We start from the raw sequence: 13,783 nt of genomic DNA, 5'->3' as shown, positions 1-13,783 counted from the left end.
GGTGTGAAGGTACGTACCCTTCTACTGGCTGCAAGGAGGCTAACGAGATCCTCTGGGCCTGTGCTGCTCCAATGAGGTGCACCTGTTCCTGGAGGAGAAGGGGCTTATTAGGGGAAGCCTACCATAGGAAGGGGCGGTGACCAGGAAGAGGCTGTGAGTAACCGAGGCAGGCTGGGTGAGGAACAGACAGTCACAGAAAAGAGCCACTCCGGCTGACAGCCAAGTAACACACCCCAGAAAGAAGGGTGGGGGATATTAACCTTATGTAGGCCCAATAAACTTTCAGAAACTGAGCCTGTAAAGACCTATCCAGGGACTGTCTGAGAGGCTGACTACTGTTTCAGCCAGACCCTCCTCTAACAAGGGGCAGGGATAAAGAAGAACCAACCCTCTGCCAGGGAGCAATTACTCCCAGAAAACTCCCCTAAGGGCAGCCACTGGGGGAGCAGAGAGTAAACGAAGGACAGTGGGACCTGGAGGAGGGGGGAGGGGGAAATGTGTCTAGGGAGTGCTACCCCTCTTATATGTGAACACTATATAAGCCTAGAAAAGTGGTCCAAATAACAGAAATTGACAGATATAAACTAGATATACTAGGCCTAAGGGAAATGAGACAAATACCTTTTGTCAACTGAACGTATATTACTATATTCTGGGCTACCAAATGCCAATGATATATGCAGAGATGGTAAAGGTTTTATATTATCAAAAGAGGGCAACCAAAAGCCTGACAGAATGGGCACAAGTTCTGGAAAGGATTATAACAATACAATTTACATCAAAGTTCCAGAAAGTGTCCATTATTCAATGTTTTGTGCTCCAACAAATCAAGCTCGCCAAGAGGAAAAAGAAAACTTCTACTTGTGGCTACAGAAAACAATACACAATATTCCAAGAAGAGAGGTCTTCCTAGTAAAGACAATATAATATCCCCATTTTATAAATGGGAAAGCAGAGGAACAGATGAAATGACATGTCCAAGGTCACCCAGCAGGCCAGCGCCAGTTGCAAAAAGAGAACCAAGGTCCTCTAAGTCCTAATCGAATGCCCTGTCCATCAGACAATACTGCCTCCCAGTGATGCTAGACTACACTAAAACTAAACACAAACACTATCTTTTAAAAATGTTATGATTGAATTTCTCAGCTTTTGTGGGTATGTTTCACAAACTAATATGGAAGTTCAATCCTTCATTTTATAAAAGCACAACTGAGTGCCTGAAAGACATGCCTGTTTTAGTTTTGCAATTTCTGACTTACCAGTTTGAGTCATAGTCTTCTTTTAAAAGACTATTCACAGTAAAAAGAAAATGAATGCACATTATTCACATGAATGAATTACTCCTGCCAAAAAAATAATTAAATTCTACACCAAAAAATTAAAACTCTGTGCACAATATTTTAAAATTCTGGATATTTTATTTTGTCAAAATAACACAATATAACCACACCAGTTTCAATTATTTTGGTAATTTATTTCAAAATACCTCTCAGGAAGTATGTCTGTAGTGATACAGACAACAACAACAAAATTCAGGAACTGATTTTTTGACAAGTAGATTACTTACTAGGCATATAAAAACAGAACATTGAGTAATTCATTTAAACTACACTACAGAAACGTATTTCCCACACCCCTCAGAAGCAGTGCAAAGGCTTGGGGAAGTCGGGGGTAATGGAGGAACAGAGAGAGAGGGAAAGAGCCTGGGAGTGAACCTGGACGGTTGTTGGTGTGGGTGGTAGAAGTATGGAAAGGGTTTTTTCAGGAGGTGGGGGGGGAAAGGGAGGGATTGTTAGGGAGTTGGGGAGCCTCCCCCATGCAGACCTTGGCTGACCCCTAGCCTCTCCAATCAGTCAGGCACATCTGCCCCCGTCTCCGTATGTCCCCTACGCCCTGTCCCCATGTGGCCATGCAACCCCCGTGCCCCTGCCTCAAAGCTGTCACTATACTAGCTCCTGAGCCTGCGTCCCAGTCTGTTTCCTACCCCTGCCCCATCAGCTCTTCTGAACCCCATTCTGTGACCCCTAGCAACCCTCTGTGCCATACTCTGTCCCACCCGTGCCTCCTCAACTGGTGCTGCTGTAAGGAACGCAGCTGCCAGCTGACTACCCTCTCTTCTGGTGCCGTAGCAGCCCCTGGTAGCCGAAAGGCATAACTGCAGAGCCTCTCCAGCAGAATCTATATTCTGCGGAGAAAAAAAATCTGACGGGGGGGTGAGGAGCAGAGAGGAGGGCATGAATTCTGCACATGTGCAGTGGCGCAGGATTCCCCCAGGAGTAATGAATAAATGCATGGATGCACAGGAAAGGGCAGAGATTCTGAAACCAGTACAGAAATGAGTACAGCTATTTGAGCTCTCATTGAATTTCTAATTACTTGCAAATCACAGCTGATTGTTTTTAACTCACCATTCATTTCCTTGTAATTTCTCTAAAGCCCCAAATACTGCAACTGTCTTAATGGGGGTAGACCGCTGTACCCAGACAAGGCCCCACTGACTTTAAAGGGGCTCTTCATAGATGTCGCAGTCTGCCTGAGCAGAGTAAATTGCAGGCTAGGGCCCAATATTTTTTTCCATTAAAAAATGTTTACTAAATTTCCTCACGCACGCAAAACAGACCATTTAACAACAACAACTAGAAGTGACACACAAAAGGCTTTAGAAAAACACTATACACTTACCGCATGCAAAAGTTGGTTTAATGAGCCATTTGTCATGTATTCAGTCACTATTCCCAGAAATTCAGGCTCATTGCAAATTCCCAAAATTGGTAGAATGTAACTGAACCTGGCTTTGTGTAAAATCTCTGCTTCTTTTAAGAGATTGGTTCTTTCACTGCAAGAAAAAAAATTAAATAACTAAATCAGTGCTAAGAAACATGCAATTATGATTTAGTTAATTTAAATATATTATGTTTCCTTTTAAGGTAAGAAAAGAAATAAGCAGATGAAAGGTGCACTGAATTAGCTTTACAAAATTAAGATCTCACTATACGAAAACATTGACAGCACTACAATTTATTTTTTACTGGACTGTTGTATACAATTATCACAAAATGCTTCACAACAGATTACTATCTATAGATGCAAATACATCTCATAGAATCATAGAATATCAGGGTTGGAAGGGACCTCAAGAGGTCATCTAGTCCAACCCCCTGCTCAAAGCAGGACCAATCCCCAACTAAATCATCCCAGCCAGGGCTTTGTCAAGCCTGACCTTAAAAACCTCTAAGGAAGGAGATTCCACCACCTCCCTAGGTAACCCATTCCAGTGCTTCACCACCCTCCTAGTGAAAAAAGTTTTTCCTAATATCCAATCTAAACCTCCCCCACTGCAACTTGAGACCATTATTCTTTGTTCTGTCACCTGGTACCACTGACAACAGTCTAGATCCATCCTCTTTGGAACTCCCTTTCAGGTAGTTGAAAGCAGCTATCAAATCCCCCCTCATTCTTCTCTTCCGCAGACTAAACAATCCCAGTTCCCTCAGCCTCTCCTCATAACTCATGCGCTCCAGACCCCTAATCATTTTCGTTGCCCTCCGCTGAACTCTTTCCAATTTTTCCACATCCTTCTTGTAGTGTGGGGCCCAAAACTGGACACAGTACTCCAGATGAGGCCTCACCAATGTCGAATAGAGGGGAATGATCATGTCCCTCGATCTGCTGGCAATGCCCCTACTTATAGAGCCCCAAATGCCGTTAGCCTTCTTGGCAACAAGGGCGCACTGTTGACTCATATCCAGCTTCTCGTCCACTGTGACCCCTAGGTCCTTTTCTGCAGAACTGCTGCCTAGCCACTCGGTCCCTAGTCTGTAACAGTGAACGAGATTCTTCCGTCCTAAGTGCAGGACTCTGCACTTGTCCTTGTTGAACCTCAGCAGATTTCTTTTGGCCCAATCCTCTAATTTGTCTAGGTCCCTCTGTATCCTATCCCTACCCTCCAGCATATCTACTACTCCTCCCAGTTTAGTGTCATCTGCAAACTTGCTGAGAGTGCAGTCCACGCCATCCTCCAGATTATTAATGAAGATATTGAACAAAACCGGCCCCAGGACCGACCTTTGGGGCACTCCACTTGATACTGGCTGCCAACTAGACATGGAGCTATTGATCACTACCCGTTGAGCCCGACGATCTAGCCAGCTTTCTATCCACCTTATAGTCCATTCATCCAGCCCATACTTCTTTAACTTGCTGGCAAGAATACTGTGGGAGACCGTATCAAAAGCTTTGCTAAAGTCAAGGAATAACACATCCACTGCTTTCCCCTCATCCACAGACCCATTATCTCCTCATAGAAGGCAATTAGGTTAGTCAGGCATCCTCTCCTCTAGGTGCTTCAGAATTGATTCCTTGAGGACCTGTTCCATGATTTTTCCAGGGACTGAGGTGAGGCTGACTGGCCTGTAGTTCCCCGGATCCTCCTCCTTCCCTTTTTTAAAGATGGGCACTACATTAGCCTTTTTCCAGTCATCCGGGACCTCCCCCGATTGCCATGAGTTTTCAAAGATAATGGCCAAAGGCTCTGCAATCACATCCGCCAACTCCTTTAGCACCCTCGGATGCAGCGCATCCGGCCCCATGGACTTGTGCTCATCAAAGTTTTTCTAAATAGTCCCGAACCACTTCTTTCTCCACAGAGGGCTGGTCGCCTTCCCCCCATACTGTGCTGCCCAGTGCAGCAGTCTGGGAGCTGACCTTGTTCATGAAGACAGAGACAAAAAAATCATTGAGTACATTAGCTTTTTTCACATCCTCGGTCACTAGGTTGCCTCCCTCATTCAGTAAGGGGCCCACACTTTCCTTGACTTTCTTCTTGTTGCTAACATACCGGAAGAAACCCTTTTTGTTATTCTTAACATCTCTTGCTAGCTGCAACTCCAAGTGTGATTTGGCCTTCCTGATTTCACTCCTGCATGCCTGAGCAATATTTTTATACTCTTCCCTGGTCATTTGTCCAATCTTCCACTTCTTGTAAGCTTCTTTTTTGCATTTAAGATCAGCAAGGATTTCACTGTTTAGCCAAGCTGGTCGCCTGCCATATTTACTATTCTTTCTACACATCGGGATGTTTTTTTCCTGCAACCTCAATAAGGATTCTTTAAAATACAGCCAGTTCTCCTGGACTCCTTTCCCCCTCATGTTATTCTCCCAGGGGATCCTGCCCATCAGTTCCCTGAGGGGGTCAAAGTCTGCTTTTCTGAAGTCCAGGGTCCATATTCTGCTACTCTCCTTTCTTCCTTGTGTCAGGATCCTGAACTCAACCATGTCATGGTCACTGCCTCCGAGGTTCCCATCCACTTTTGCTTCCCCTACTAATTCTTGTAAACCAGTCGGGTTATGTTTTACTACACAGTAGCATTGATAGATATGCCACAACAGGAATTAATTTTTTTAGAAAGAATAATTGTGCCTTGCTGTGGCAGGTTGTCTTTCTGGTATTTATACTCTTGGGTGTATTTCTATAATAATTGAAACATGGGTAATACAGTGGGTGCCATTAACATTTCCAAATTTATCACTCTAGTGACAATTAGTATCTCCTTGTATTTTTGGCATATAGTGGTACCACTATAACTACAAATGGGAATTTTCAATTATATCCATTTCTTGTTTAGTATAAAGTGGGGGAATTTCCATATTCTTCTAATGAGCCAAAGCTAATGGAATTCAAAAGGTTTCTAGCTTCTTCGACTGAGCAGACACCAGTGCACTCTAGGAAAATACAAGTTAAGATAAACACATTCAGTGAAAACATAATTATCCAAAGAGGGGAAAAGAGAAATGGCTCAAATTAACTATTTTTGGTTACCAAGAAAATTTTCCAATGTTGCTTATCAAATAAAGAAATATCACCAAAGGCTGAAAGACATCAAAAGCAACACCACCCACAGGAGATGCTTTTCAGTTGTACGTGAAGATGTACCCCTAGTTTTACAACAGGTTATATAAAAAGTACTAGCAAAGTTAGTAGAAACTAAAATTTCATACAGACAATAACTTGTTTATACTCCTCTATATATTATATACTGAAATGTAAGTAAAATACTTACATTCCAATTAATTTATTTTATAATTATATGGTAAAAATGAGAAAATAAGCAATTTTTCAGTAATAGTGTGATGGGACACTTTTGTATTTTTATGTTTGATTTTGTAAGCAACTAGTTTAAGTGTGGTGAAACTTGGGGGTATGAAAGAGAAATCAGACTCCTGAAAGGGGTACAGTAGTCTGGAAAGGTTGAGAGCCACTGCCTTAAAGGGTAAGAGCCCATTAAGTTCTGGAGGGGAAAAGGGAGTGTTTTGGAAACTAAGATTAGATTTTGTTACAGAGAAGGTTAGAATCTATAGACCTGTGAGACATAATAGGGTCTTTAGAAAAGAAGTGTAGCCATCAGACCTTGAAGTCAAATAGGTATAGAGAAGCAGGAGTTGTTCCTGATGTTGCAAGAAGGCAGGATCTTGCTATTAGACACTATAGAAAATGAAAATTAAAAAGCAGTTTGAAGTATGGAGAAAAATCTGAAAAATCCATAAATGACTAAATCAGAGAGATACGAGTAGGGGTTTACCCAGCCTAACTCCACAAGGAATATTCATTCTGTACTGGACTCTGATGTAAACAGGAAACCAGTGTAAATTTCTAGAGGGAGGAAGTGATGTGTACTTATTTCTAGGAAAGTTGATAGGATGAGACAGCTCATTTTGGATGATGTGGAATTGAAGGAGACATTAAAAGAAGAGAATTGTAGTGGTCAGGTAGAAAGGATGAAGACCTGAATAAGAGTTCTGCCACAAAATTGGTTGAGAATCTGATGCTTCATGGCTGTAAGTTTTCCAAGGCAACAATAAAGCATATTTACACCTGGTCGATGAGAAGCAAAAGAGTTCGAATAACAAGATACTAAACAACTTGTCCTTATATTTTAAAATTTACCATATTACTTAGCAGCATTTGGAGTTCCTTTCTTTGCTAAATTTTGTCTAATCTCAGCAGAATGATTTCTCATCTTTTTGAAAGCCTTACATTTACTCTTGGGGATGCCAAGACTAATACCAATAAACACCTTCTCTCAGCAGCCACTACTCTTCAGTAGCTGAAATAGGAAAAACTCAAAGATCAGTATTTTGAATTTGGCAATTCAATTTTAAAAAATAATTTTAAAGAACTGGCTTTTTTGACATAACTTGGTCAACGTTCTGTTGTCAAAGATAAAGACAATGATCATTACTCCGATCAACTTCTGATTGAGAGAGCTACATTGAAATATTTGGAGTTGTCACCCTTTGGAATTTGTTTTCCAGTGCTAAAAATCACAACTTCATTGTACATGAAAACACTATTTTAAAAGTTCATGAGGATATACTGTCAGCCAATGAATGCATCTGGAACACAGGGGAGGCTGATATACAAATTAAAATGGATTTGATGACCTCCTATTAGCAAGTAACTGTACCATCATTGGTGATCTTCCAGAAAACACCATCCTAGCCACTATGGATGTAGAAGCTCTCTACACCAACATTCCACACAAAGATGGACTACAAGCTATCAGGAACAGTTTCCCCAATAATGTCACGGCAAACCTGGTGGCTGAACTTTGAGACTTTGTCCTCACCCACAATTATTTCAGATTTGGGGATAATTTATACCTTCAGGTCAGCGGCACTGCTATGGGTACCCGCATGGCCCCACAGTATGCCAACATTTTTATGGCTGACTTAGAACAACGCTTCCTCAGCTCTCGTCCCCTAGCGCCCCTACTCTACTTGCACTACATTGATAACATCTTCATCATCTGGACACATGGGAAGGAGGCCCTTGAGGAATTCCACCAGGATTTCAACAATTTCCATCCCACCATCAAACTCAGCCTGGACCAGTCCACACAAGAGATCCACTTCCTGGACACTGCAGTGCAAATAAGCGATGGTCACATAAACACCACCCTGTATCGGAAACCTACTGACCCCTATACTTACCTACAGGCCTCCAGCTTTCATCCAGACCACATCACATGATCCATTGTCTACAGCCAAGCTCTAAGATACAACTGCATTTGCTCCAATCCCTCAGACAGAGACAAACACCTATAGGATCTCTATCAAGCGTTCTCAAAACTACAGTACCTACCTGGTGAAGTGAAGAAACAGGTTGACAGAGCCAGAAGGGTACCCAGAAGTCACCTACTACAGGACAGGCCCAACAAAGAAAGTAACAGAATGCCACTAGCCATCACCTACCGCCTCCAACTAAAACCTCTCCAGCGCATCATCAAGGATCTACAACCTATCCTGAAGGACGATCCCTCACTCTCACATACTTTGGGAGACAGGCCAGTCCTCACTTACAGACAGCTCCCCAGTCTGAAGCAAATACTCATCAGCAACTACATATCACACAACAAAAACACTAACCCAGGAACCAATCCCTGCAACAAATCCCGATGTCAACTCTGTCTGCATAGCTATTCAAGGGACACCATCATAGGACCTAATCATATCAGTCACACCATCAGGGGCTCATTCACCTGCACATCTACCAATGTGATATATGTCATCACGTGCTAGCAATGCCCCTCTGCCATGTACATTGGCCAAACTGGACAGTCTCTATGCAAAAGAATAAATGGACACAAATCAGACATCAAGAATTGTAACATTTAAAAACCAAGTATCAGAGGGGTAGCCATGTTAGTCTGGATCTGTAAAAAGCAACACAGAGTCCTGGGGCACCTTTAAGACTAACAGATGTATTGGAGCATAAGCTTTTGTGGGTGAATGCTCACTTTGTCCGATGCAAAAACCAGTAGGAGACTACTTCAATCTCCCTGGACACACAATAACAGACTTAAAAGTGGCAATTCTTCAACAAAAAAGCTTCAAAAACAGACTCCAATGAGAAACGGCAGAACTGGAATTAATTTGCAAACTGGACACCATCAAATTAGGCCTGAATAAAGACTGGGAGTGGATGGGTCACTACAAAAAGTAATTTCCCCCTCTGCTGATACTCACACCTTCTTGTTAACTGCTGGAAACGGGCCACCTTGATTGCATTGGCCTCGTTAGCACTACAAAAGTAATTTTACTTCCATTGGTATTCAACATTTGTCAACTGTTGAGAATAGGCTGTTTCCACCTTAATTGAATTGGCTCGTTAGCACTGACCCCCCAACTTGGTAAGACAACTCCCATCTTTTCATGTGCTACAATATATATTCTTCTTCCTGTATTTTTCACTCCATTCATCTGATGAAGTGGTTTTTAGCCCATGAAAGCTTATGCCCAAATACATTTGTTAGTCTCTAAGGTGCCACAAAGACTCCTTCTTATTTTTGCTGATACAGACTAACACGGCTACCACTCTGAAACCTGTATCATCATAAACTCCACCAAGCAATTCAGCACAGTCAGCACACTCACTTCTGATTAAACCAGATTGTAAACGATTTGGGGCAGGGCTTTCCTTGCTTCTCACTATGTGTTTAGGCAGTGGCTGCAACAATGGGGAAGATGTGGGCCTCCATGTGCTACTTCTCTATAAATGGTTATCATTAAGAGGAAGTGGAGGGCTGAAATAAGCAGGGGTTCTGTAGGTCAGACTGGGCACACTGGCAGGGTCATCTGCTCGCACTATACACATTCCATCTCATCCTGATCCTTGCTCTTGACCTCACTGGGGCCGAAAAAGCGCTCAATACCTCACAGCCCTGGGCCCTCGAAGAGTAGCCACTAGCTCCCATTACCCTTCATGGGGAACACGGGCAAACAAGCCAGACCTTTGAAGTGGGCCAAAGCCACGGAAAGATTAAGGTAGGATCAGCTCCCGGGGCGAGTCTGCGAGCAGCACCCGCTGGTTCCCGGCAGGGAGAAGGTTCGGGGCCATGGATGCAGGGGGACTGGCAGCCCCGGAGGCGCTCCCTGGACCAGACTGGGCGGCAGGGGATCCCTGTGGGGGAGGGAAGGACCCGTTGTGGGGGTTGGGAAAGAGTCAGGAACAAAACTCGCCGGCCCCGCACGCGCGCCCCAGTTACCTGTCTAGCAGCGGCCCCTGCAGGCACTTGACGGCCACCGGGACCCTCCAGTCGGCGTGGCGCGCCGAGGACACGGTGCCGTAGGCGCCCCGGCTGAGGAAGCACAGGTCGGGCAGCTTGCTGGAGGGGATGGTGGGCAGCGCGCAGTTAATGCTGCGGGACGAGCCGCCGCCGCCGCCGCCGACCCCGCTGCTCATCGTGGCGCCAGGCCCCGCGGCCGCCGACACGACCCGGCTGCTGCCCCGCTGACTAGGGCTGGGAGGCGGCTCCGGGAGGCCGCCAGAAGGACTCGCAGGAAGCCGCGTTCCGGGTTGGCTGGCTCCGGGACGCCGCCAGAGGGACTCGCAGGAAGCCGGGTTCCGGGCTGGCTGGCTCCGGCCTCTCCCTACCCCCACGCACCAGCAAAGGGCGCGGGGACGTGTCCCGAGCGCCCCCTGGCCGGCCTCGCCTCTCCCCCCACCACTAGCCCCGCGCCGCCAGCCTCGTCGGGGGTCCCGCTAAAAACCCCCGTCTATGTACCCACCGCCCCCTATTCTCCTCCAGCCGCCGGGACTTCCCCACAGCCTCCCAGACCCCTTAGCCCCCCTCCGGCCGCAGGGACCTCCCCACAGCCCCCTTAGCCCCGCCTCCAGCCGCCGGGACTTCCCCCTAACCCCCCTCCAGCGACAAAGCGGGCTGCGGTTTCAGCCCCTTCCTGGCTCCGAGCGTAGCCGCTAGCGGCTAGAATTCGTCCCCCGGCTTCCCCGTCTCCGGGCTCTTCTTCTTGCAGCCACCAGAGCCCCCCAGAAGCATCATCGCACGCGGGGAGCCTCCTAGCAGCCTGGGCTGAGAGAGGGGGATAGGCGCGCACACCAGATCTTCAAAGATCAAAAGTAAGGGGAGCCCCAGTCGCTGGGGACAGGAGCCTCGGAGAGCGCCGGGGCCCGAGCGCCGCCCCCAGGCTGGCCTCCTCCAGGGAGCAGCACACACAGGCACCCTCCAATCTCAGTTGCTCTCGACGGAGACGGCGGCGGCAGCGCGGGAGCCCTCACCCTTCCCGGAAATCGGCGGCTTGTAGTCAGGGAAGTCTGAGCCAGAGCGGTGCGTGAAACCCCGCACGGGCCGGCCGGCTGGCTGGGGCTGGGAGCGAGCGCGGAAGGGTGGGCTTGCGGGAGGGGAGAGCGAGTGGATCAGTGTCTGGTGCTGTCCGCTTTCCCACGTCCTTTCTCGGAATACAAGCGAGGTGAGCACTACAGCTCAAGCGCGTCATTATTGTAGCAACATTTTGGTAACTGTCATAAGTATCAGTGGCAAGGGTGTTACTGTCTTGTAACTGGTTTTGATGACGTGTAAATGCCAAGCAAGGGAGGAGTGCGCTGTTCGGAAGGAAACATTTGAAACAAAACTTTTAAAGAATCCGCAGTTCTTTCTCTACAACGCTATTCATAAGGTATGGCAAAGTGAAGGAAAGCCGGCGCATAAAGCCTTTGCTCAATAAAATCTATTAAAACGTTGCAATTTGCCGTTTTTCCTTGACAGCCTTTTTTGTTACTTTTGTTGCCTTGCAAGTGGGCTTTAGATCAGGAAAAATCGGGTAAGTGCTTACTTTCAAAGTGATTTTAGAGGTGATGCGTTTGGGAAGAGTCAGTGGACCCACGAGCGTGAACTCTTCCTTGTCACTTTCAGCGACTTTCTGCATGTTGAGCTGCTGCAAACATAAAGCTCACTAACCTTATTAAGTAACTTGTGCTGAGTGCCCTAATACTAAAAGTTCTTCTCTTTGCCTCCTTCAGTTGCTCAGGTATGGTAATGGGTGTGGTATAAGAACATCAACAGAATAAAATCTTCATTTCCACTATGCAAATACTGAGAAATGAAAGTCAGTAACTGAAAGCTGTGGGTTGTTGAGTTTTTCTGAATCTCACTTCCACTTGTACTTTATGTCAGAGAAAAAATATAAAGGTAGTTGGACCAGATTAAAATGCTAATTGCCAATATGGCAGCTCTTGTATTATTTAGATTTTTATTTCTTAGAGATATTTCTGTACTGTTATTTTAAAAGTAGCAAATAGTTAACTCCCAGTGGCCCCAATTCTGCAAAAATGTAGCTACCTGATTCACTTTATACAGATGCTTAACTTGACTCCCGTGTACATCGTTGCAGGATCAGGACTAGTATTTGCATATTTACCAGTTATAGTTCTTCTATTGTAATGAAGAAGTTTTAAAGTAAAAAATATAATTTTTCAAACAGAATTGACAGATACTCCATTAAGTCATGATAGTAGGCCTACCTGTCACATGTTGAAACTGAAGGCCATATGCACTACCATCTGAGGAGTATGGTAGTAGCTTACAATTTAATTAATTTCTCCTGCTGTGGTTTTATTGCCATTAAAGGACCATTATATTTCAATTTTATTTTAAAAAGATCCCTACATAGTGTTGACAGGTGTTCAGTTTTTTACCAGAACACCCAGTCAAAAAGGGACCCTGGAGGCTCCAGTCACCGGCGCTGACCGGGCCGTTAAAAGTCCAATTGGCAGCGCAGCGGGGCTAGCAGGCTCCCTGACTGGCTCCGCACAGCTGCCAGGAAGTTGCTGGCATGTGCCTCTGGCTCCTAGGTGGAGGAGCAGCCACAGGGGCTCTGTGTGTTGCCCCCGCCCTGAGTGCCGGCTGGGAACCACAGCCAATGGGAGCTACAGGCAACGTGCGGAGACCCCTGGCTGCCTCTGCATAGGAGCTGGAGGGACATGTCGCCACTTCCCAGGAGCCACCTGAGGTCAGTGCTCCCTCGAGCCTGCACCCTGAACCCCCTTCTGTACTCCCACCCACTGCTCCAGCTTGGCACCCCTTCCACACCCAAACTCCAGGAGCCGGCACCCCACACCCAACCCCCCTGCCTCAGCCCAGAGCCCCCTCCTGTACTCCAAGCCCCTCATTCCTGGCCCCACCCCAGAGCCCTCACCTGTCCCAGCCTGGAGTGTCCTCCCACACTCTGAATCCCTCAGCCCCCTCTTACATCCAAACCCCCCATCCCTGGCCCCAACCCAGAGCCCCAACCCCCTGCCCCAGCCCGGTGAAAGTGAGTGAGGGTGGGGGAGAGCGAGTGATGGGGGGGGGGTATGGAGTGAGCAAGGGCAGGGCCTTGGAGAAGGGGCAGGGCCTTTGGAAAGGGGTGAGGTTGAGGGCAGGGCAAGGGTGTTTAGTTTTCTGCAATTGGAAAGTTGGCAACCCTATCCCTAAAACTTCAAGAAGCTGGGAAGTCGAGTTAAAGGAAGAGGAGAGAGATTCTAAGTGTCCTCCTATGAAAAGTGGTTTCTAATAAATGGAGGACAAAAGTGCTGTTTTTAATATCCGCAACATATTTTTCAACTCCCCTAACCCCCCCCCACTCCTCTATTGATCCATTGGATAATTTGTATCTCCTTGTTGTGTTTTTGTGCCCCAAGAAGCTTGGTTGCCCTTTCAGCCACAGATTGTAATAATTGCTTTTCATTTTCTATTAAAGGAAGTAAAGTTGGAATATTTAATAATTCCCACTATAGTCTTTGAAACAGAAAGTGAGCTAAAAGGGGCTGCAGAGCTACAAACTACTACTGAAAAGGCAGTGTGTCACTTTAGAGGGAGAGAATCAGTTTAAAAACTATTGCTTTCTTTTCCAATCCCACAGCCTCAGCTACCTCGCTTCCCTCCCTCCCTCTGGTCTTGTCTACATTACAGAGTTTTGTTGACTAATGTTATGTCAACACTCAAAAAGT

General features: G+C 46.1%; 1 protein-coding gene across 5 annotated transcripts in view; it reads right to left on the bottom strand.

The window, feature by feature from the left end:
- The window catches only part of RIPK2 (receptor interacting serine/threonine kinase 2), a 38,115-nt gene extending 27,579 nt beyond the window's left edge, over positions 1-10,536 (bottom strand). Inside the window, exons 1-2 of one of the 5 annotated variants that reach the window (XM_065585866.1) lie at positions 10,044-10,536; positions 2,683-2,836 (exon numbers count right to left, since the gene is read on the bottom strand). In XM_065585866.1, the coding sequence (XP_065441938.1) occupies positions 2,683-2,836; positions 10,044-10,240 (351 nt within the window). In that variant the 5' untranslated portion in view covers positions 10,241-10,536. Of the gene's footprint in view, positions 1-2,682; positions 2,837-4,065; positions 4,705-9,788; positions 9,943-10,043 lie in introns of those variants that run through there. The other 4 variants (XM_065585864.1, XM_065585867.1, XM_065585865.1 and 1 more) reach the window with 4 other exon arrangements.
- Positions 10,537-13,783: the final 3,247 nt, after the last annotated feature.

Source organism: Chrysemys picta, chromosome 2, assembly GCF_011386835.1.
Source record: "Chrysemys picta bellii isolate R12L10 chromosome 2, ASM1138683v2, whole genome shotgun sequence".
Classification (NCBI taxonomy): domain Eukaryota; kingdom Metazoa; phylum Chordata; order Testudines; family Emydidae; genus Chrysemys; species Chrysemys picta.
The sequence above is the reverse complement of the archived record's forward strand: the minus strand, read 5'-3'. Positions and strand labels throughout refer to the sequence as shown.